Here is a 23653-nt window from a genome sequence, read left to right on the forward strand (position 1 = left end):
GCTTGACTTTCTCTCTGGGGCAGGAAAACCAAGTCAGAACAAATGCTGAGTCCCGGGTGGTGTGTTGTGCTGGTGTGTGTAGACGTGGGGATGTAGCCAAGTGGCTAGAAAGCCCTGGGCCAGCTACGGAACCTTACAGAGAGACGGTGTCCTTGTTTTGGGAATAAGGGCTCGATACCATCATCATTACTACCACCTTTAATGTCATTTTACCCAGAGACACTGGCCGTAGGCGACATGGCTAAGGGGTCAAAATCGGCTCCCCAGCGGCTTGCCCGTCCCCTCTCTGTCCCCTCCCCTCCCCGCCCCTCCCTGCTTAGGCGGTTTCTCCTCTCTCACTCTCTGGGGCATTCCTGGCTCCTCTGACATTTTCCTGGCCTCCGTGCCCTCGCCCTCACCCCGTCATGGCTCAGCAAGCTCTCTTCCCTGCGTGCACGGACATCCCCCCCCCCCCCCGCCCCGTGACTGTACCCTGCTAGCCACACACCTGAAAGGAATTTAAAAGGCTCAAAGGAGCATTCCAAGAGGAGAAGCCAGGTCCACACCCATGACCGACGTCAGGGACATGCGGTCACCCTTCTCCCAGGATAAATAGACATCTGCCCAGCAGGCTCGGTCTGCACACGGCCTATCCCCTCCCCCTGGAGCTTGTCTCGGGACCTTACATCAAGGGCTCTCGTGTTTCCAGCCACGCGGTGCCCTCGGCTCACTTGGCCTGACTCGAGGGTCTCAGAACCCATTCCTCTAGCCCATTCCAGAGGACAACATGAAAAAGGCATGTTCTTGGTGCTCTGGCCAATTAGAAGTTCTCTAGAATCACTTGACTCCTGCTAGGCGTCTTAGGATTGTGTTTCATTACTTTTTTCCTTATTTATCTGTATTTCTTCCATCTTCCCTTAACTTTTTTGATTTGGCAAAATTTTAACTCTAGTGTGGAAATAAATGAAGACCAACTAAACGACAGCAAGCAAAGGCTGTTTATTCAGAGCTTGCTGTCACAAGGAAGTCAGTCATCATCACTTGAGTTTGGGCAGAAACTCCGAGGCAGACAGAAAAGTGGAAAAGCTTTATAGGGGAAAACAAGAAGGCGGCTTCGGGGAGTGCTGAGTGAGGACTCTTGGCGCGGGGAAGCTGCAGACAGCCCATCTGTAAGCAGGTGTCCTATGTGATTGGTTAGGGGCCATGGTTGGTTTTCTTTGGTTGCTCCGGGAACAAATGTTAGGAAAGCCATCAGTTACTAATCAAGTCTTGGCCACTTGGGACTGATTGTTACAGGATTCCTGCTCGGCCCCCTGGACTGTTATTAGAGATAGTGGCCGGACTTCTGGTAAGTCTGACTTAATAGTGGGTTGGTTTCCTGAGATGATGAACATTGTAAGGGAAAAATATAAATTAAAAATAAGAGGCTTGATTCTCCTGTTGAAAATGAGGAAAGTGATTACCCTCCTCTCCTTTCCTTTGAATGTTTACTTTAGAAAACTTGCAAGTAAAAGCACGTCGCTGTACTCAGCACTACTGTGACGGATGATGTAATTAGCATGTAGACCACGTAGGAGCTAAATATAAAGTAGGGACTCAATAAATGCTGAAAGGACTATCTGCTACATTCATCAAAAGGAACCTATTATTTATTAGTGTTTAATTTTCAACAAGATTTTTACAGCATGTGCAGAAAGGGGCCAGACACTTCAGCCAGGTAAGGGAGAGTGTGGTACTTTCTCTCCTGATAAGAACGTGCTTTCGCATCGGTCAGTTTGGATGCGGAACATGCGGCATCTCAGCATCAAAGGGAGCTCTGCTGTAACAATCAGGTTCTTTCCAGTCGACTGCTTCTTTTTAGGGCCTGATGAAGAAGGGCTCAGGTCACTTCCATCTTATGAGAATCTCTGTTGTTGTTGTTGTCTTAAGTTAAAACATAGTTACAGAAATCGTGGTTTATTCAAATGTGTATGTGCCCTAACACAGACACAGGCGTGCCTGTATAATCACATCTGGGAGCTCATCAAAAGTGTCAATGAGGCCTTCCCAAGACCTATTAATGGGCCCAAGTTCCTTGTCTGGCTCAGTAGGAGGCATAATAGTTCAACGAATATTTTGTTTATTTTTTAAATTTTAAGTAGGCTCCACACCCAATCTGGGGCTTGAACCCACCACCCTGTGATCAAGGGCCACATGCTCCACCCACTAAGCCAGCCAGGCCCCTCCGCTGACCTTTCCCCTTTCCATTTCCTCCCCACTTCTTTGAAGTAATAAAAAGCCCCTGACTGTTTTCTCCCTTTGTGACTGATGCTTCCTTATCATACTGAGGTGGTTACACAAAACCTAGTCTTTCCAAAGTGGCAAAAACTTTGGTGTGCTGCTGAAGGCAGGCTGCTCACACTTGCTTTTCTCTGAGGATTCTGAAACACAAAGTGACATTTCTTGGAAGTCCTACCCTTCACCCCAAAGCTACAGGGGTTTGAATCCCTCTGCCTCCAGGGTGTAGGGCGCAGAAGCCACACCTTTGACCCTCCCGTGAGACTGGACAGTGCCCAGTGGCCTTCCCTGCAGACAGCCTCCAAGCCTGTGCCTGGCTCCTGATTCCGGGAGCTTCTGGAGGGAAAGGGACTTGCCTGGAGCGGAGGGTGGACACCCGTCTGTGCCCAGGGAGCTCTAGAACTAGAGAGAGGAAAGCAGAAGGCAAAAAGGAGGTACTTAATACCTTGTCTGCAAGGAGGGGTGAGGTGGGAGGCTGGAGAGGCCGTGGCCCAGCAGGTAGCGGTCCTGGCGCCCAAGAGCCCACCTGTGACCTGGGTCCATCCAGGCCCTTTCCTCCGGGGCCCAACTTTCTGGCTCCACTTCCCCACGACCCTCTACGTCCACGTGATGCTCTCTGCGCCCCATTTCCAAGCAGCTCTTCTAGAACTTCGCATCTGTTCGTTGTCGCCCCCCCCCCCCCCCCCCGCCCCGGCGGCGAGGACAGAAGCTCACGGGACCCAACCGCAGGCCCCCAGGCCTTGGGGAACCGCCTCGGAGCCGCCTCAGGCCAGGAGGAGAGGCGGGCGGCGTGGGCGGGGGCCGCGGGAGGGGGGCGCCCACGAGGTCCCGGGGCTCGCAGGGGGGGCGCCCCCCGAGGTCCTGGAGCAGCGGGAGGGGGGGCGCCCCCCGAGGTACCGGGCTCACGATATTGCTCCCGCGGGGTCCGAGCTGCGGCCTCGCTCCCCGCCGCCCGAGCGCTCAGCTCCGGGCTCCTCACCGGTCCTCCACCTGCACTAAGCTGCCGGGCGGATGACCCCTGCGTCCTATCGCCCAAGTCAAAGAAAAGGCACAGCCTTCCTGGGACACGCACACTGGTACCCGGCGACTATACTGTGGCCCCTCTCTAGGTGCGCGACTACGGCGGACCCTGCCTCCCTGCGTTTGCACACGTCCGCAGGGGTGCACGAGGACGGCGGGGGGAGCGGGTCCGCGGGGGTGCACGAGGACGGCGCGGGGAGCCCTTCTAACCACGGAAGAAGAAAAAATTCCGAATTTGGAGCCTGCACGCTGCGATGGGTAAGTAACTCAGAGATGGAAAAAAGCCCCCGAGGCTGTGGTAGTGTGGCCGAGCGGTCTAAGGCGCTGGATTTAGGCTCCAGTCTCTTCGGAGGCGTGGGTTCGAATCCCATCACTGCCAGGAGAGCGTTTTAATCTTGCTAGAAATCCCCAACACTGTTCTTTGTTAAAAGGGGAGCTGGTAAAAGACTAAGTACCAAAAGCTATGCAAAATTCCTCTTCCCCATCACAAAGTTCCTACGGGACACGGATTTCTCTATTTGCAAATCAAATCAGCGCTGTTTCCTTCCGGAGATCCTCCCTCTCCTGATCCTCCCTCCCGGGCTTAGTACTGGCGGCGCACCTTCTTCTCGGCTAGGCTTGGCCCTGCTTTTGGGTCCCCTCAATCGAGAAGGTTTTCGGTCTCCCTCTTCTAAAATCCACACTCACACGGATTCATTCTTACGGCGACGCATGGGCATCAGCTGCTCAGAAAGACTTCCCGGAAATTCCCTGCCCGCCCGCCCGCCCCCCACCCCCATCAGCCCGCTGCTGGCACTGGTTATGGGAGTCGCAGCTCTATACTTCGAGAAATAACCTGCACACACCCGATTGGGGTTTTAATTACATTACTTTTCTAACAGAATATGATGAATGAATGCGAAAGCCCACTCTTCCCAGGCTTCCCACTTTCACTCAGGCATCATTGCACCCCGGGTGGCAGGGCAGGTACACAGTTATTCTGAATTTCACCTTGCAGGTGGGTTTGCGATTCCAAAACTCTTCCAGGCTGATTCTTGGCTGACTCCTTGCGCGGGGCCCAGGGGGCTGTGCTGTGAATGGTGTTGGCTTAGCCACTGACCCGCTCCTTTCAAGTGGATCTACTCCTCGCGGAGGCCTTCTCAGTGTCTACCCCACTCAACTATAATTCCCACGCAGGGCCTGATTGAGTGTGGGAGAGAGCAGACCATACACTCCAGGACTCTTGGCGGTTCCTCTGAGAGGGCCTGTTCCATTGCACTTTTCAGCCACTTAGGGCCCTCTTACCTACATTCGCACACCTGCACTCCAGCAGGCAGCTCCCCTGAAGGTAGAGGATTCCCAACAGTGTCATGAGAAGTGAATGAAATAAATGGAGGAGGGAACCAGAACTCTGCAAGAACCTAAAACTCTTGGGCGTTTTTCATGCCTCCCTTTGTGTCTTCCTTTTTATGACTCGCCCCCTCCTCATTCAAAATCCTCTTCTACCTTCTCCCAGGCCCGGTTCATTTCACTTTGATGACTTCTCTTTGGCATTCCTTTCCTTTTCACCCACCTCTCACCAAGAAATATCTCTGGCACCTATGGCACAAAAGGGACCATGTTTTTTTTTTTTTTTCCAGAAATTGAGAGATTTCTCTCTTAGCCATGTGCACTGGATACAGAGACAAGGCAGCTGTCTACAAGCCAGTAAGAAGGGCTTGTCCAACACCAAAGCTGTTGGCACCTTCCACTTCCCAGTCTCCAGAGCCGTGAGCAACACATTATTGGCTTACGCCACAATGGTATTTTTGTTACAGCAGCCTGACCCAAGACTAGCAGTTCCAGGTTTCCAGCAAAACTGGATAAGGAAACACAGATTCCTATCTATGTGCGTCTTTCCCACCACAAGCCTCCTTGTCATCAACATCCTGTGCTAGTGAGATACGTTTGTACATCATTGTCAACTCAAGTCCATAACTAACATTAGGGCTTACTCTTTGTATTATGCACTTTATGTATAACACGTATAAGTTATGTGCACGGTATAATGCACAACTGTATAATGACTTCGATATCCACCACTAAACTCTAGAGCCATACACAATAGTCTCACTGCTCTACAAATTGAGTTTTGCCAGTGCATCTCTCCCTCCCTTTAACCACTCGCAACCACTGATCATTTTACTGTCTCCATCATTTTGCGTTTTCCAGAATATCATAGAGTTGGAATCGTACAGCATGTAGCCTTCTCAGGCGGGCTTTCTTCACTTCGTAATACACATTAAAAGTCTCTCCATATCATTTCATTGCTTGATGTCTCATTTCATCTTAATGCTGAATAAATATTCCATTTGCATCAATGTACACAGTTTATTGTGGTTTTTGTGTGGACATACTTTTCACAGAATACGTTTAGACTTCATTTTGTAAGGTTAAAACCCTTTTTTATTAATGTATACACATGATATATTTGGAAAAAATACATAAAAATATGAATACAAACATCCAAAAATAACTACATTTTGCCATATTTCCTTTTTTCATGTGTAAATGATAAATTTATAGCAGTAGAATAGCATACTTGATCCAAGACTATCTTCTTTTTAAGGTTTCCAATTTATAATGCCCAGGGCCCTCCAGAAAATAGTGACATTCAACAAGAATGTCCTTCTCACGACATCCTGGTCAGTATTAAATATTAATCAACGTTTTCTAATTTGGTGATGAAGCAATATACTCTTGTTTAAATTAGTATTTCTCTCTTATTAATGAAGGAGCAGCTCCATGTGCATATTTAGCCTTTTCGCATTGCTCATCCTCTGTTGTGTATTTATCCTTGCCAAGGTCAGCTTTTCGAACGTATTTCTCCTTAAGCCCTGATTTTTCTAATATACGGTATTCGGGCTTATAAAAAAGTGCAGGTATCTCGTGTTGAGGGGTTGAGGGATGTTACGGCAATGTTTAATCCACGTAAACTGGACCCAAAGAGGAGGAGGTAACAGATTCAAATCTAATAGGAAAGCCCATTAGGTCACATTTCTGAGTAAACTGAACCACGTCTACCGCGTTATCACAAAGAAGGTAAGTGAAATTTAGTTTCTTGGTGGGGGGAAAGCTGCTCTCTGGTTGCCTGAAAATAGAATCCAGGTCATCCGGGTGGGAGAAGAAAGATTTCTGGAAGTCGGGTAGGGGACTAGTTAGTGGGGAGGAGAAAACCATCGGGACTGGGACAAAACGCAAGGCAGCTCCTTCGAGCCGGAATCGAACCAGCGACCTAAGGATGACAGCAGCCGCCTGCCTCTACAGTCCTCCGCTCTACCAGCTGAGCTATCGAAGGGCGCGACGCCAGCGTCCCCGGGGACAGGCCTTTGTGGACGCGGTAACAGCCAGGGAGGGTCCGGCCTCCTCGTGTTCGGGGCTCCGACCAGGACGGAAGCTCCCCGAGTCCCCAGACAGTCTGGTCGATAACAAAGCGAATCCCAGGAGCAGCCGGGGGCCGGGACGCGGGCTGGGAGTCGGAGAAAGTGAGCATGCAGGCGGAGCGGAAGCCGGATCGGGCCGCATGGGCCTGGCTTCTGCCCCACTCGGCCTAGATTCACCCCAAAACCCGCTCCAGGGGCGCAGCAGAACCCCGGGGCCGGCTGGCCGCAGCTGGCAGGTTCAGGGACCCCACGCCGCCGGGGGCAAGGCGATCAGTGGGCCTCAGCTGCCCTCCTCTGCAAACGCCAGGTGTGCAAAAACAGAGACTAACGTGGCAGGAAAACAAGCATCCCACCTCAGGCTCCAGCGAGATTTGAACTCGCGACCCCTGGTTTACAAGACCAGTGCTCTAACCCCTGAGCTATAGAGCCGACCCACGAGCGGATTTTTGCCGTTCAATCCCTTGTTTTAAAGCCTGCGGCCCCGCGGCTTCAGCATCTAGAGGAGCCTTAGACCACGAAGGGGCGGGAGGTGGTTGGGAAGGAAGCACCTTCCGGCAGGGGCGTGTCCACCCGCACGGCCCGCACGGGGGGAGCCCGGCGACCGCGGGGAGCGGCCGGGGGCTTCACGGGGCCCGGAGGGCACGGGGGGCCCGGGGGGGCACGGAGGGCATGGGGGGGCCCGGGGGGCACGGGGGGGCACGGAGGGCACGGGGGGGCACGGGAGGCACGCGCGGCCACCTCCCCGCCCGCCTGAGCCTCCTGGACGGCGGCGGGGTCGCCTCGGGTCCGGGGTGTCCGGCGGGCGCGGCGGGAGCACAGCGCAGCCCCACGGCTGTCGGCCCCGCCGGGCCGCCCGACGCCCGCGCCCAGAGCTCGCGGCCCAGGGGAGGAGGGAGACGGCGGAGCGCGGGCCGGGCCGCGACAGGGCGAGACTGGGCGAGAGGGGGCGGGGCGGGGCGGGGCGGGACGGGACCGGGGCGAGACGGGGCGTGACCGGGGCTGAGACGGGGGCGAGACGGGGCGAGAGGGGGCGGGACGGGGGCGGGGGGGACGAGACGGGGCGAGAGGGGGCGAGAAGGGGCGTGACCGGGGCGAGACAGGGCGAGACAGGGCGAGACCGGGGCCGACCGACCGTGATCGGGGCGTGACTGGCCGTGACCGGGCGAGACGGGGCGTGACCGGGGCGTGACCGGGACGAGCCGAGGCAAGACGGGGCGTGACCGGGGCGTGACCGGGGCTGAGACGGGCCGTGACCGGCCGTGGCCTCCGTGGGGCGTGCGCTGCCGCGCGCTGAGCCCGTGAGCGCCCCCCCGCCCGCCGCGGGGCCGGACTCCGTGTGCTTCCGACGCCGGCGCGCGCAGGAGGCCGCGGGGTCTGCAGGCGACGGCTGGGCTCGCCCCGGAGCGGCCGCGGCTCCTGGAAGGCTGAGCATCTGAGCATCACGGGCGAGGGACACCCACCTGCAGGGCTGGCTCGTTGGTCTAGTGGTATGATTCTCGCTTTGGGTGCGAGAGGTCCCGGGTTCAAATCCCGGACGAGCCCCAGCTGCGGTTTCGGTTTTTTTCTCCCCTCCCCCCTTGGAGCCAAAGGACGGCGGCACCGCCCAAGCCCTTGAGCGACCCAAGGACAAGGAGGACGCAGCCGCGAGCGGGGGGCGTGGTGAGGCCGGGCCGCCCCCTTCGGCTCCCGCAGGCTCCTCGGTCAGGACCAGCTTGCTTCGGCCGCTCGGGCTGTTCTTAGCAGGCCCTTCGCGGGGAGGATGGGGGGGACGAGTGCCCCCCTCGCCAGGGCGCGTCCCACGGGCCACAGCGACGCCCGGAGGCGCGCCAGGGTCGCAGGGCCGGGCCCTTGTCCTCCGCTGGGGCCAGCTCCAGCCCGCGCCAGAGCCCCAGGCCTTGCTCCCGGACACTCCCCCACCCCCCGCCCTGCAGTCGCAGGTGGCGGCCTGGGGACCCTGGGACTCAAAGGGCACAGACACCCGTCCCAGCCGAAGGGCCTTCAGTGCAGCTTTCCCCAGACCCGGTACAACGCGGGGAGAGTCGTCTTGGCCCTTCAGCGAGGATGCAGCGGACCCTCTAGGCTCTGGGCTCGCTCACCTGGAGCCCCGCGAGCTGCAGAGGGGGCGCCCCAAACCTGCGGCCCGGCCACTGCGCTCTGGAGAGGGGTCCAAACCTGGAGCCGCTGGGACCAACCGCCGGCCTTGGCGCTCGCTCCCCTTCCAAAGCCGCTGGCCCAGGGGAGCCCTGGACTGGATTTCCAACACACTCGGGCATATTTGTCCGCCCCGAGGTCCCCTTCTTGGAGGGGCATGAGGCCAGGCAAGAATAAAGAGTCTTGTGATCCGTGGTGGGAGGTTGGGGAAAGAGAGTGCAGTCGGCCCTGACTTGCAGTTCGATGTCCTCAGAAACGCGGGGGACCTAGCCTGCACTGGGAGGTGCACCGTAGGAAGCTGGGTGCAAAGTCCTGGGGTTAAGCAGAAAGATTGAAATGGAAGAAAGGAATTTTAAGAATTGAAAACCTAGTAATTGTAAATTTGGTGGCAGGTGGTAGCTACACCTGCGGTGAACATAAGGTGTGGAGTTCCTGAACCGCCAGTTGTACACCTGAAACTAATGGCACATTGTGCGTCGACTGCAGTTTAAAAAATAAATAAATAAATAAAAATAAAACAAAGCCACAAGGCGTTGGTCAACATTGGTTTGGATGAGAATGCACAGGGAAGAGCAAATGCAAAGCATTTAAGGACAGGCCCTGGTGATGACCCGGGTAAAAAGCTGAGACTGGCATCCGGTGAGGGGGGGGACCTGGAGGAAGCCCCGGCAGGCCCTCACTCCCACAGCCACTTGGCTCCCCCTGCGGCTGTGCACCGCTTTACCAGCATTTACAGCAGAAAGGTGGGGGAGACAGACGGGGAGCTGGGTGGGTTGAAGAAGGAGGGAAAGTGTGAGCATGAGGACTAAGAGTTCCTTGCAGGGGCTTGGCTGGGAAGACAAGACCAAGAGCTTTCGCACGCGTGGCCCAAAGGCCTTGGGGAGTAGTTCACGATTGTTTAGTGGGTCCTTTCTTTCCCTGCTCTCAACCCTGGGCAAAGGTTCCTAGGGTTGTCAGGGACTCTTAGGGGTTTTTAGAGCAGGTGAAGGGGGCACCATTGCTCCTCCTATTACCACGGCGAGGACAGGAATCCCGGCTGGGCTTCCAAGCAAGACAGGAGGAACCTGAACAAAAGCCTGGAGGCGCAGATTAGAGGAGACTAGCTCGCAGCCTGAGGAGGGAGGTGAAAGAAGGGAAGTCGGTTCTGAAAAGCAGAAAGAGATTTAAGATGATCTTGGGTGGGAGACAAATGTAGGTTTCAGAACCCAAATAATAGTTATATTATCTGAAGTTCTTAAGGGTCTAAGCCGGCTTTTTATTGTCTATCTGTTGACCCTTAACAGTCCTAGTCGTGAGACGCCTGGGTGGCTTAGTGGTTGGGCATCTGCCTTTGGCTCAGGGCGTGGGCCTGGAGACCCGGGATCCAGTCCCACATCAGGCTCCCCTGCAGGGAGCTTGCTTCTCCCTCTGCCTGTGTCTCTCATAAATAAATGAAATATTTTTTTAAAAAAGAGTCCTGGTTGCTTATTTTTTTTTTTTTTGTAGTATAACAGCTTTTTAAGTAATGTTGATTGTGTGAGCTGATGTGGGCCTCTAGTACTCTACTCTGTTATCAACATGACACCCCCTGCCTTGAATCCTGCAAAAGAGTCCCCTGCAAATCACCAGTGAACATGGCTATTTGATATTTATTCAGCCTTTATGTCACTTGTCCCTTCAAAAAACAATGTGATGAGATTTTGCTGTGTTCTGAATTACCAAGTACTCTTCTTATCAGCAAGAAGATAAACTCAGGTAGGACCCAGTCTCTGTCTTCAAGGCACTTTTTCAAAATAATGGGGAAACAGAGAAAATGGTGCCAGTTGCCAGAGAAAGTATATCATTTAGGATTCATAGTGGAACCAGTATAAGTGGATGAAGACTAACATGCAGTATAGGAATTATTGATACAATTCACCCACTTACAATGTACAGGCAAGTGGTGGGTTTTTTTGAAGATTTTATTTATTTATTCATGAAAGACACACACAGAGAGGCAGAAACATAGACAGAGGGAGAAGCAGGCTCCCTGCAGAGGGAGAAGCAGGCTCCCTGCAGGCTCCCTCTCTCCCTGCAGAGAGCCCAAAGCAAGACTTGATCCCAGGACCCCGAGGATCACCACCTGGGCCAAAGGCAGATGCTCAACCACTGAGCCACCCAGATGCTCCCAGGTAAAATTTTTTTTTTTTTTTAAGAATATTTGCAGTTGAACCACCACCACAATCAATTTTACAGCATTTTTATCACTCCAAAAATAGTTCTTGTACCCCAATAAAAGTCACTCCTCATTTCCTCCCATTCCTCTCCTGCAGCCCTGGGCAATTACTAATCTACTTTCTCTGTATATAGATTTTCCTATTCTGGATATTTCGTGTATGTGGGATCATACTATACATCATCTTTTGTGACTGGCTTTTTTCACTTAGTATTATGTTTTTAAGGTTCATCCATGTTGTAGCATTCATCAGCACTTCATTCCTTTTTGTCAAGTAATATTCTGTTGTATGGATATTTGTCCATTCATCAGTTGATGGCACTTGAGTTGTTTCTACTTTTTGGCCTTCTAATGCTGCATGAATATGTATACAAGTTTTTGTGTGGACACAAATGGTTTCGTTTCTCTTGGATCTATAACTAGAAGTTGAATTGATGAGTTATGTGTAATACTGTGTTTAAGCTTTTGAGGAACCCCCAGCTTGTCTTCTGGCTTATACACCAGGGGTGTATAAGTGTTCCATTTCTTCACATTTTCATCAATACTTATTAATGTCATTCCTGTTATAGCCATCTTAGCGAGTATGTGGTTTCATTTGATTTCTCTGATGACTAATGATGTCGAGTCTCATGTGTTTACTGACTTTGTGTAATTTTGTATGCCTCTTCAGACCCTTTGCCCATTTTTAATTGTTCTTTGTGTTTTTGATAATAGATGTCTTTATATATTCTAGATAGAAGTCTTTTTTAAGATATATAATTTGCAAATACCTCCTGCCATTCTGTGACAACATCTTTTCCATGGTCTTTGAAGCACAAAAATCTTAAATTTTTATGAAATTCCCTGGATGTGCTTTTATTTTGGAATTGTGCACTTGTGTTCAAGATAGCTTTATCTAAGGGAGTCTTGTACTATTTCTTGTGACTCTCTTGAGAGAAGTTATATTCATTCTGCCCTGAGAATATTAAGAGAATAATGCTTATATTAATGTATTACCTTGCAGTTTCCCAGGTGACATAAAAGTTTTAATGTTTTTTCATAATATTTGTTTTTTATTGTTTCTTTTTTAATCTTAATATAGTTGTATTATATCAGTTTCATGTGTACAATATGGCGATTCAACAATTCTGTACATCACCCGGTGCTCATCAAGGTGCCCTCCTTAATCCCCATCACCTATTTCACCTATACCCACCACCTCCTCTCTGGTAACCCCAGATGGCACAAATTTTTAGTATGATGGCAGAGCTTCAGTTTAGAATTCTCAAAGATGACTCTTTCCTAGAAGCAGACAAATTCGTTGATTGCTGCAAGGGACATTGTTTTTCACTGTTTCACTGCAAATAAGCGCTCAAGCTGTATGTGAGAGGTTCAGTTTCACATAGTCCCTAGAGTAGGCCTATCGTGGGAATGAGGACTAACACTCCAGCTGCTGGCTGCTTGAGTTTAGCATCTGTCTCAGGGCAGTGGCTATCGTCTGCTCATGAGTCTGTAATTCATTCAACAAATAATTCCTGGGCACAGTCTGTGGACCGGGCTCTGTTATAAGTGTTAGAAATACATTCTTATTTTCAGCTTCCTCTTAATTTGTGAGTTCTAGGAATAGCTTTACAATTAGCTAATATTTAACAGCTTTATTGAAGAGGGTGCACCAGCAAAACAAAATAAAGTAGCTGGAAATGTGGAGAGAAAACCAGGCAAGTGCAGTCCCAGAGGAACCAAAGAACAAAACTATTTTAAGTAAGAGTCTAAGATCGGTTGTGTGAAGTGCTTCTGACATTAAGATGAAGAAAAAATTCCTTATGGAATAGATGGTTTAATGTGCTTTATTGTTAAAACTTAGGGGTTATTATAAATTGTTATAGGAATTCCTCTCCTAGGCCAGCATCTGGGATTGGCTTCAGATTTTTAGGTTCTGTGAAAGTAGGGAGTTTGTAAGGCAATCATAGTTCATCTGCTCTCGGGGCAGCACATCTAGATCACTCCAAAAGACTTCTTTTTCCCTTTCAAACCGCTGGTCATTCCTTTCATTCCTTTAGTTTCCATTCAGAAATACTTTGGGGATTGAAATATTTAGTGTGTGTTTGTGTGTATTATTAATAGAATTAGATGAAAGCATTACTATTTCCAGTGCCCACTGAAGCTTTATGGCTGTCTCTTTGCATGCTAATCGCTCGGCTTGCCAATTTTGCAACCCTATGTTGAGGTTGATGTGCTGTCCATATTTGTGTATATAAAAGAAATCCTCACTTCCTTTCAAATATCTGGTGAGGAACATAAAATGTACCACAAAGTCTGGTTCCTGGTAGGTACAACAAGAGTTGGCATTCAGAATTCTTTGATATTAAAGGTTCTAGTCCCAGTCCAATTTTACTAAAAACAAAATGAAATTGAACACAACAGATATGAGACTGTAAAAAGTGGGCAAATGAAAGGGACACAACCCAGTGAAAAATGACTGGTGTCTTTAGTTCATCTTTGTAATACAGTGCAAATTAGAAAATCACATTAAATGCTACTATTCATGAACTTTCTCTTGGGTCTGCTTTTGCAAAGACACCTGGGGTTACTGTGGAGACGTGAGTAAGTCACTTACTCAATTTGCTTTACCTCATTTCCACCTGACAGTAAATGCAATGTTTGCATACAATGTTTTGTGAAGTGTATGCAAAAATACACAATCTATCTCTTTTATTTTTATTTATTTTTAAGATTATAAGGACAATTTTCTTAAGATTATTGATTTCCATAAACAACTGAAAGACTCTAATGAGAACTTTAATCGGTTTTTAACTTTTGGCAAAGGTCACAAATAGATCTCTCTAAGAATTGGATTAAAACTGTGGATCCTCTTCCCAGACAAATGCATTTAAGTCAAACACATAAAATTTGCATACTAGTGGGGCTTATAAATTTTCTTTTTTTTTTCTTCTAATTTATTTAAATTCTAGTTAGGCAACAGATTTTTTTTTTAAAGATTTTATTTATTTATTCATGAGAGACACAGAGAGAGGCAGAGACACAGACAGAGGAAGAAGCAGGCTCCCTACGGGGAGCCCGACATGGGACTCAATCCTGGGAGTCGATCCTGGGAGTCGATCCTGGGAGTCGATCCTGGGAGTCGATCCTGGGAGTCGATCCTGGGACTCGATCCTGGGACTCGATCCTGGGACTCCAGTACCACATCCTGGGCCAAAGGCAGGTGCTAAATCGCTGAGCCACCCAGGGATCCCCAGCAACAGATTTTCTGAAGCCCATCCTTAGATTCCCTGGTAACCATGGACCCTTAGGTTAAGATCTCACAGGTTGGAGGGTTTTATGATGTAATTGATTATGTATATCAATAATAAATGGATTTATTTATAAGATAGAATCAAGGAATTTTGCTTGAAAAAGAAGGGCAGGCTTGATGACTTTGGGGTTCTTTCATGGTTCCAGAATTTGGTCATTTGGTGATGTCCATGACAACCATAGGAAAGAGAGTGACAACAGAGAAGACTTGGACTCACAACTGGTTATTACACTCCCTTCACTTTCACTTCACTGTCTTCTTACTGAAATTCTTAGTGAGTAGAAGATTCCCCCAAAAGCCTACTCCCATCTTCCTGAACATATCCTTCAAAGCTTCCTTGACTCGCTCATTGCGTAAGGCATAGATGAATGGATTCAGCAGCGGTGTCACAAACGTTGTTACCACTGTCACTGCCCAGTTGGTATTCACAGAGCCACTCTGTGATGGTCGCACATAGAGAAAAATGGCACTTCCATAGAAGAGGGTCACCACCATCAAGTGAGAGGTACAGGTAGAGAAGGCCTTCTGACGGCCGGAAACAGAGGGAATGCGCAGGACAGCCAGAGCTATGTGGCCATAGGACACAGCAGTAATCATCAGCGAGGATATGATGACCAGAGAGGCCAGCACGAAGTCTGTTTCCTCCAGCTTCTTGGTGTTGGTGCATGCCAGGCGGAGCAGAGGGCCACTGTCACAGAAGAAATGCTGCACCACAGTGTGCTGTTCACAGAAGGGAAGTAAGGCCACAGCCACCGTGGGGCCAAGCACAGGGACAAGTCCCCCCATCCAGCAGGCCAAGGCCACCCGAGAGCACACAGCACCATTCATGAGCAAGGGATAGTGCAGAGGGTGACAGATGGCCAGGTAGCGATCCACAGACATGACGGCCAACAGCAGGAACTCAGAGGCCCCAAGAAAGAAGTAGAAATAGAATTGAGTAATGCATGCAGCAAAGGAGATGGTGTGTTGCCTGGAAAGGAAATTGCTCAGCATCTTGGGAATGATGACGGAAGTGAGCAAGATCTCGAGGCAGGACAGGTTGCCCAGGAAGAAGTACATGGGGGTCTGCAGGCGAGCATCCGCTCCCACCACCCCAACAATCAGCACGTTGCCTGTTAGAGTCAGCAGGTAGACAAGAAGGAAGACAGAGAACACTTCTGCTTTTGTGTTGTTGAGATTTGGGAAGCCTGCCAAGATGAACTCGGTCACACCGCTGCTCTGGTTCTCGCCAGGAGCCATTCTCTTTCTCACCTGCGCGACAGCACCAACATGTGCTGGGGGGGATGCATCTTCTCCAGAACAATGCTGAAACTTATTTTATTGTGATACGGCACACGTATCCCCGCTTCTCCAGTCGCTGTAGAGATCTGAAGAACCTGAGGCCTACACCTAATTACTTCTAAAGCTGCAGAAGATTTTCCAGCAAGGGTATCTAACACTTAGGTATGGAAAGGCCAGGAGCCTCCATCCTCAGATCTTAAATGGCAATGACTCACATTTATAATAATGATATCATTGACCATCTGAGCTGGACAAAAAGATCAAAAAAATAATTTCGTGAAGAATATGATTCCCATTCCACCAGGATCAGGACTTGAGCCAGACTGCATAGCTTTGAATTCCAGCATCTCTATTTTCTAGCCAAGTAGCCTTGGGAAAATTATTTAAGAACCACTCCTGTGCTCCTCAGTTGTGAAATGCCATGAGAAGCAAGTGAAATAAGAGTGTAAAGCATTCAAGAGTTTCTAGCACTTAGGTGACAAATGCTGTGGAGAGAAAGCCCTGTAAGTTTGGGCACCAGACTCTAGACTTGGCTTGCCATTTCCTTGGAAGATGATCAATGCATCCAGCTCATTTGTCCTTCACCTGCTCAGCTGTGGATTGAGTCATAGGAATCTAGGTCATTAGTACATCTATTTTATAAAATTACCTTTTTCATGGAGAATTTCCCCCAGCAACCTAAGAGACTAACTGAACTCAGCTTGTCATAAAATGCTTGCCTATCTAAAGCAAGTTATGGCATATTCAAAAGGTAGAACAGGGCTAAACTGCACTGAATCACTCAGTCAGGGATCCACATTTATTTATTTAGTGTCAACTTTAATCTAAGTAATCAGGGGAATATTAGGATGAGTTTCTTTTCTTTTTTTTTTTTAAGATTTATTTATATAGAGACAGAGAGTGTGCACACTTCTGGGCAGGGGGAGGGGCAGAAGGTGAGGGAGAGAAGCAGACTCCCTGCTGAGCGCAGAGCCAGACTTGGGGATCTATCTCAGGACCCTGAGATCATGACCTGTGATCATGATCTGAGCCGGAATCAAGAGTCAGATCTTTAACCCACTGAGTCACGCAGGCACGCCTAGGATGAGTCTCTTATGCTCTTTCAGTCCATAACATCGATCCAAAGCCCTTTCACAAACTTGGGTTCCATTAGGTGACTTGCCAAAGACAGAATTAGGAATTCCAGGTAATGACTCATGAAATCAGAAATGAAGTCCTTCCCATTTGATTCAAATCCTTCCAGTTTTGAAGATCACCACCAGTTATAAGAATCAAATCAATGATAGTCTGAAACCTGGTTTTAAAAATGCCTCAGTTACTAGAATACGATCACCTTTAGCCATGCAAAGCATGAGATTAGAGCATGAGAACTAGGCTCCAGTTCTCAGCCTTGTGTTCTCTCGCACACTCTGACAGTCTTTGTTCCCAGCAAACAGTAACCTCTTTACTTACAATGTCTGTAGGAGACATTTTTGGACCTTTGTCTAGGATAAAGCAATTCCGTGGTCTTTCTCCCTAGGGATTCCATTCAGAGGCTCGTCTCCCTCCAGCTCCTATAGAAATTACCTTACTGTCAATAAAATCATCCAATTCTTCTGTATTGGTAATGTATTGGGCGCCAGGTATACTCGGCGATTCAGAAATAGAGGAGACGTTGTCACTACCTCATGTAGCTCACTGTCTAATGAGAAGGACAGAGAAGGTAATATGGGTCACAGATGGAATGTCACAGGTAAGAATAGGGCCTAAGGAGGCTGTGGGAAAAGAGCCAAACTGAGATTTAGAGAGATGAGGGGCATTCTGGAGAAGGGTGAGGCCTAAAATAGATGCTAAAAAAAAATGGGTATGGATTCCATAGGAGAGAAAAGAGGTTTTGTGATGGAAAAGAGTAGCATGTAACACAGTACATTTGGGCTGAAGCATGAAATACAAGGTGTGGAGTGGAGTGAGATAGAACTAGTCACCTTGAAGGGGGCTCTTCTGGCTCTCTGTGAAAGTATTTCCACTGAACTGAGCCTAGCTATATCTTAAGTGAGAAGATGAATCCCAACCTCAAATATGGAAGGAATCCCTCCTACCTACCCTTGAATGTCCTTGTTGTTCCACGAGGGTGGGGATCACCTTCTAAGAATTCTCTTTCCCTTTTTATGACTCAACGGTCTGCTCCACCCTGGTCCTTTTCATGCCCTGTAGTGTGAGGCTAACAAGAGCCTGGAGTTCCTAAGGGTGGCAAAGCACTTGGGAAAGCAGGCAGCAATTGGGTAATCTGCTTCTTCTCTTGTGCTTTTCTCATGGGTAGAATTGTTCCTCTACCTTGTGAACAAAGGGGCTTTCTGATCCTGAGGTGACTGCATCCCACTGCTCCTCTTAGGGCCGCGTGAAGCTCAGCCATCGCGCCCACCTTTCCCTTCCTGTAGAAAGAGCATCTTGTGCAATGTGATCACGGCCTTAGGCTTGACTAGGGACACTCCAAGCGAAGGACAATGGCCTGAGAATAACATGGGGTTGGAGTGCAAAGGGTGAATATGGAGAGGTTAAACCATTTATCTATGAAAGGACTTACTGCACTTACCTATAGTTGCTTTCACCTCTAATAGCTGAGAAATGTTCCATTTAAAGCCAGGTCTTCACGGCTTTGCTGATGAGTGTACCTACAAACTGTCAGTTTTCCTCCCTAAATCCAAGCATTAGCCCAAGTGCAGAGAAGGAAGAGGCTGAAGAAGTTATTGGTTTCTAACCAATCCCTCCATCGTTGGGTAGGATCCTTCATGCATAACTTCAGTTTCCAATGGAGATTCCCCCAAATGCGGATTGATTAATCTAGACATCAGGAGCCTGGCTGGCGGCAGTGCCTGCTAGAGAAGAGAGACACAACACTGAGGTAAAATCATGAGAGAGAAAGAGAAAATAATTCCTGAAAGACTCAAGGGAGATTTGCAATTCAATGGAAATTTCCCAGACTCCATCTCTGATAAATCTGAAAGAGGCTGACCCTTCATTCAACAAGGATGCCTGGGAATGTTTTTGCCTCCATCTGCTAACCCCCCACCCCAAGCCCAGCAGCCCCAAAAGTCCTGGGGCAGTACAGTAGGAATGAGAAAAAGGATGGAGTTTGACCAACCGCGGAGGGCCATAGTCATCATCCAACACTCTTCGGCATGGCACTCAAGGGAAATGTTTATTCCCCAGGTAACACAAGCATTGTGTCTTCTCCCTGTGGACCTAAAATGATAACTGGGAATCCCTAACCTGGCTTCTGGGTTGGCAAGTGATAGGAGCCCCCAAGGTATGATAAGATAGGGAAAGGCTCCCTGAGTCACCTCTAGCTTCTGCTTCTTCCAGCTTGGACTTTATCCTCCAGTTGTAGCATACACTGTACCACAAACCCAAATATTGCTTAGAATTCTGGACCATTGTTCACATTTTTTCATCTGTGTCTACTCTATGCCCCTAACTCCTATTCATACTCTAGTGCATATCACGTTTTCTGAGAATCTTCCCCTACCAACCCCCCTCAATCCCACCACTCTGCCCACACTCCAACCTGAACTGGGGCACCTTCGGCTGACCTCAATCTCAATACTTAACCCGTTGTATTATACCTCTGCTTTCCCATCCATGTCCGCTCCAGGCTCTGAACTTCTAAGGCAAGAATTGTATTTTGATATCTGTATTTCTAGCACCAAGCATAGTGCCTGGCACACATTAGGTGCTTAATAAATGGTATATAAACTAAACTCCTCTGAACCCCCAACTTGAGAAGCAGCTGCTTTTGTGAGGTGAATACCAGTTAAACGATGGGAGGAAGAGTACATAGATCTCCCTGGGACTTAGTATGGCTAAGTCCATCCTTCTGTACCTACTCCTTTTTAGAGAAAACAAAATACCTGAATGGAAGCACGGATGAGGCATAAGGAGTGTCATCACTTTGCATTTTGAGGGCAGAGTAGGAACAGACACTAGAAGAATTGGCTGAGCTAAGCCAAACAAAACCAAACTAGAAACTGAAGCTCTTGTTGTTATCTATAAGAGGGAGAGGTCTCAGCAAAAAGAGAGACCCATGAAGTCTGAGAGCTAGTAAAGCACACTTAAACTATATGTGTTTTAAAATTCTGTTTAGGGGCACGCGGGTAGCTAGTCAGTTAAGTGTCCCACTCTTGATTCCTGCTCAGGTCATGATCTCAGGGCTGTGAAATCAAGGCTCGTGTCAGGCTCCTCACTGGGCATTGATTCTCTCCCTCCCACTGCCTCTCCTCGCTTCTCTCTCTCTCTCAAATAAATAAACAAATAAATTCTGATTGACTTGTAACAATTAAAAGTACAGCAGAAAGAAACGAGATCAAAGTCAGGTAATTTTTAAGCGTTACATAGTTATTGATCCAGCTGACAACAGTGTTGGTATTCAGCTTGCAATATTTTCAAATTGGATGGCTCAGTTGGTTGAGTGTCTGCCTTCAGCTCAGGTTGTGATCCTGGCTGGGGTCTTGGGATGGAGCCCCGAGCTGGGGTCCCTGCTGAGCAGAGAGCCTGTGTCTCCCTCTCCCTCTGCTGCTCCTCCTACTTGTATACTATCTCTCTGTCAAATAAATAAATAAATAGAGTCTTAAAACAATACTTTCGAACTGACTTGATCATAAGAATATCTTAGTTTTTGCATGAAATACAGCATTTGAGAAGAAAATTTTTAAAGAATAAAACATGCTCGTATGACTCAAAAAATATAAAAATGCATAGATTAAAAAGTCCTTGGTGTGCCCCTCCCCATCCACCTTACATCTCTTCCCTTATTACTTTCATTATTTTATTGTGCATCCTTTCAGTGTGTTTGTGTATATAAGCAAATATCTTAATGCTTATTTACCTGTGACTTTCTTATGCTGTTCTGCACCTTGTTTCTTGTTTTAAGATACCGTGGAGAACTTTCCTTGTCTGTACATAGAAGGCAGAAAGAAAATGCTTAAACTAAGGAGACTATTAGCTCGACAAACGTGTTAAATGAATGTATTGCAACATTCCTGAATTATATTTCTGCTTTATTTTTTTTTAATTTTTTTTTATTTATTTATGATAGTCACGGAGAGAGAGAGAGAGGCAGAGACACAGGCAGAGGGAGAAGCAGGCTCCATGCACCGGGAGCCCGACGTGGGATTCGATCCTGGGTCTCCAGGATCCCGCCCTGGGCCAAAGGCAGGCGTCAAACCGCTGCACCACCCAGGGATCCCCTATATTTCTGCTTTAATCATTGTTTGATATCTCTTGATTAGTTTTCCTCATCAGTAGAAGTCCTACTATAGTAGAAATTGTATCAAAAAATTTAATTATCTTTTATAAATAAAAATAAGTTATAACAAACTTCCAGTTATAAAATAATTAAGACATGGGTATATGATGTTAGCAAGGTGTCTATAGTTAATAACACTGTATTGCATATTTGAAAGTTTCTAAAAGAATAGATCTTGAGGGTGCCTGGGTGCTCAGTCAGTTACGCATCTACCTTTGGCTCAGGTTATGATCCCAATGTCCTGGCATGAAGCCTAATATTGGGCTCCTTGCTCAGCATGGAGTTTGCTTGTTCCTCTCCCTCTGCCCCTTCCCCTGCTCATGCTCTCTCTCTCTCTCTCAAATAAATAAATAAAATCTTTTTTAAAAAAAGAATAGTTCTTGAAAGTCTGCATCACAAGAAAAAATTTTTGTAATATGTGTGGTGACATGTTAACTAGACTTATTGTAGTGATCTTTTAGAAATACATACTAATATCAAATCATTATTGATTTGACTGAAACTCATATAATGTTACGTGTCAAAAATAATAAGTTATAACAAAATGATATATCTGGGATTTGCTTCAAAATAAAGTGATTGGGGGACACCTGGGTGGCTCAGTGGTTGAGCATCTGCCTTCCGCTCAGGGCATGATCCCAGGTTTCAGGATAGAGTCCTGCATCGGGCTCCCCGAGAGGGGCCTGCTTCTCCTTCTGCCTATGTCTCTGCCTCTGTCTGTGTGTCTCTCATGAATAAACAAATAAAATCTTTGTAAAAAAATAAAGCTATTGGGAGTATAGATATAATTATCTTGGCCATGAGTTGGTAATTCATGGAACTGTGCACTGGTTTACAATGTGCATGAATTACACTGTGGTTCATTATATTATTCTATTTTTAGTATGTTTGAAATTTTTCGGGATCCCTGGGTGGCGCAGCGGTTTGGCGCCTGCCTTTGGCCCAGGGCGCGATCCTGGAGACCCGGGATCGAATCCCACGTCGGGCTCCCGGTGCATGGAGCCTGCTTCTCCTTCTGCCTATGTCTCTGCCTCTCTCTCTCTCTCTCTCTCTGTGTGACTATCATAAATAAATAAATAAATAAATAAATAAATAAATAAATAAGAGAAAATTTTCATAATAAAAAAGCCTCAGAAATATGACAATTAAGTCCCTATTTTAAGAAAATTCTATTTTTAAAGAAATTAGTTAAAAATTAATGAATGTCAGAAATACTTCATCTTAAAGATAGCAACTCTAATTCCGTAGAATTAGCCAACTAGCCACTGGGGAATCTTAAATACCTTATGGGCTACTCAGAGCCAGAAAATGTAAAACTATAATGAACTACCAATTCCAAGAGGAATTCAAGTCTCTCCTCTCTCAGCAACACCCTGTTTTCTGATCCAAAAATAATGCAGAAACACACACACATTCACACAGAATCACACAGTTCAGAATGGGGAGATTGGATTAGAATAGCACACTGACTACAGAAACCTTTTTCACTATGACAAATTCTTTAAAATGAAATAAAACTTATATTTTCTCTTCCTCCTTTTCTTGCCTTTTCATTTTTTAAAAGGATAACTACATGACAACACAGAAAAACAAGGCAGAGGGCCATTACCAAATCTTTACATAAAAGAAATTTCTAGGAGAAAAAAAGTCAGATAATTGAATTTAAAAGAACAGAGAAATACAATGTAAATCTAAATACAAACGGGAGATATCTATAGTCCTTAATCAATACATTTTAAATGATACCCAAATATCACCTGGCTTTGAATATAGCCACAATGGAAAGAGAAGGATAAAACAGGACAAGTGACCTTAGAGGAAACAGGTACTTAAAAACAGAAAAGAAAATAATCTTTAATTTTTCAAATTTGTATTAATATTGTAATTTAAATTTTCATAACTCAAGAACAAGTTGTTATAAAAATTAGATTCTAAGAAGCAAGGGTTTCTTGGGTGGCTCAGTGGTTGAGCATCTGGTTTTGGCTCAGATCATGATCCCGGAGTCCTGGGATCCAGTCCTACATTAGGGCTCCCTGAGGGGAGCCTCTCCCTCTGCCTGTGTCTCTGCCTCTCTCTCTGTGTCTCTCATGGATAAATAAATTAAATTTTTTAAAAAAAGAAGCAAAGGTTTCTTTCACTAATAATGAAATTATCCAAATTCACATAATGTAGACATATATCAATTATAAAAGGGATTTGGCCGAAGACCATTTTCTAGAATATAGAACTAGGATAAAATATGAGAGAAATGTTAAGTGACATAAAGGTAGATAAATATCTATTAAATAAGAATACAGGGCACAGGGGCACCTAGGTGGGTCAGTCAGTTAAGCATCCAATTCTTGATCTTGGGATTGTAATGCTCAGTGCTCAGCCAGGAGTCAGCTTGAGATTCTCTCCCTCTCCCTCTTTCTTTTCTTCTGTTCTTCCTCCTACTTGCAAGTGTGCTCACTCTCTCTCTCTGGAATAAATAAATAAGTCTTAAAAAAAAGAATAGAGGGTGCAGAAGTAGACTCACATATACAGGGCCACTTGATTTTCAATAAGAGAAAAGGATTCAGTGCAAAAAGTATAGTCTTTTCAACAAATGTTGCAGAAATATTTATCCATATATATATGTGTGTAAATGGACTTTGGTCTACACCTTAAACCATATACAAAAGTTAAGCAAAATGGATCACAGACTTAAATGTAAAACTCAAAAATTTTAAACTTCTAAAAATAGAGTAGAAGAATCTGTGACTTTGATTTATTCAGATTTCTTAGAAATGATCAAT

General features: G+C 47.1%; 1 protein-coding gene, 1 long non-coding RNA gene and 4 other non-coding genes across 6 annotated transcripts; 2 read left to right on the forward strand and 4 right to left on the reverse strand.

Moving 5' to 3' along the window:
• The first annotated feature begins 3573 nt into the window (after nt 1–3573).
• Nucleotides 3574–3655, forward strand: TRNAL-UAG (transfer RNA leucine (anticodon UAG)). The gene has a single exon. It is a non-coding gene; the product is annotated as a tRNA-Leu (tRNA).
• A 2846-nt stretch (nt 3656–6501) lies between these two features.
• Nucleotides 6502–6592, reverse strand: TRNAY-GUA (transfer RNA tyrosine (anticodon GUA)). Its single transcript is given in 2 exon segments — nt 6502–6537; nt 6556–6592. It is a non-coding gene; the product is annotated as a tRNA-Tyr (tRNA).
• A 441-nt stretch (nt 6593–7033) lies between these two features.
• TRNAT-UGU (transfer RNA threonine (anticodon UGU)) lies at nt 7034–7106 on the reverse strand. Its single transcript has one exon. It is a non-coding gene; the product is annotated as a tRNA-Thr (tRNA).
• Nucleotides 7107–8147: 1041 nt separating this feature from the next.
• On the forward strand, nt 8148–8219 carry TRNAP-UGG (transfer RNA proline (anticodon UGG)). The gene has a single exon. It is a non-coding gene; the product is annotated as a tRNA-Pro (tRNA).
• Nucleotides 8220–14231: 6012 nt separating this feature from the next.
• On the reverse strand, nt 14232–15614 carry OR6S1 (olfactory receptor family 6 subfamily S member 1). Its single transcript, XM_072771561.1, has one exon. The coding sequence runs from the start codon at nt 15551–15553 to the stop codon at nt 14558–14560; it is 996 nt and encodes a 331-aa protein (XP_072627662.1). The 5' UTR covers nt 15554–15614; the 3' UTR covers nt 14232–14557.
• An 887-nt stretch (nt 15615–16501) lies between these two features.
• LOC140602161 (uncharacterized) lies at nt 16502–23331 on the reverse strand. Its single transcript, XR_012005140.1, has 4 exons — nt 23187–23331; nt 20457–20524; nt 18168–18450; nt 16502–17276 (listed from the first exon to the last, which is right to left on the reverse strand). It is a non-coding gene; the product is annotated as an uncharacterized lncRNA (long non-coding RNA).
• Nucleotides 23332–23653: the final 322 nt, after the last annotated feature.

Source organism: Canis lupus, chromosome 13 (assembly GCF_048164855.1).
Source record: "Canis lupus baileyi chromosome 13, mCanLup2.hap1, whole genome shotgun sequence".
NCBI lineage: Eukaryota > Metazoa > Chordata > Mammalia > Carnivora > Canidae > Canis > Canis lupus.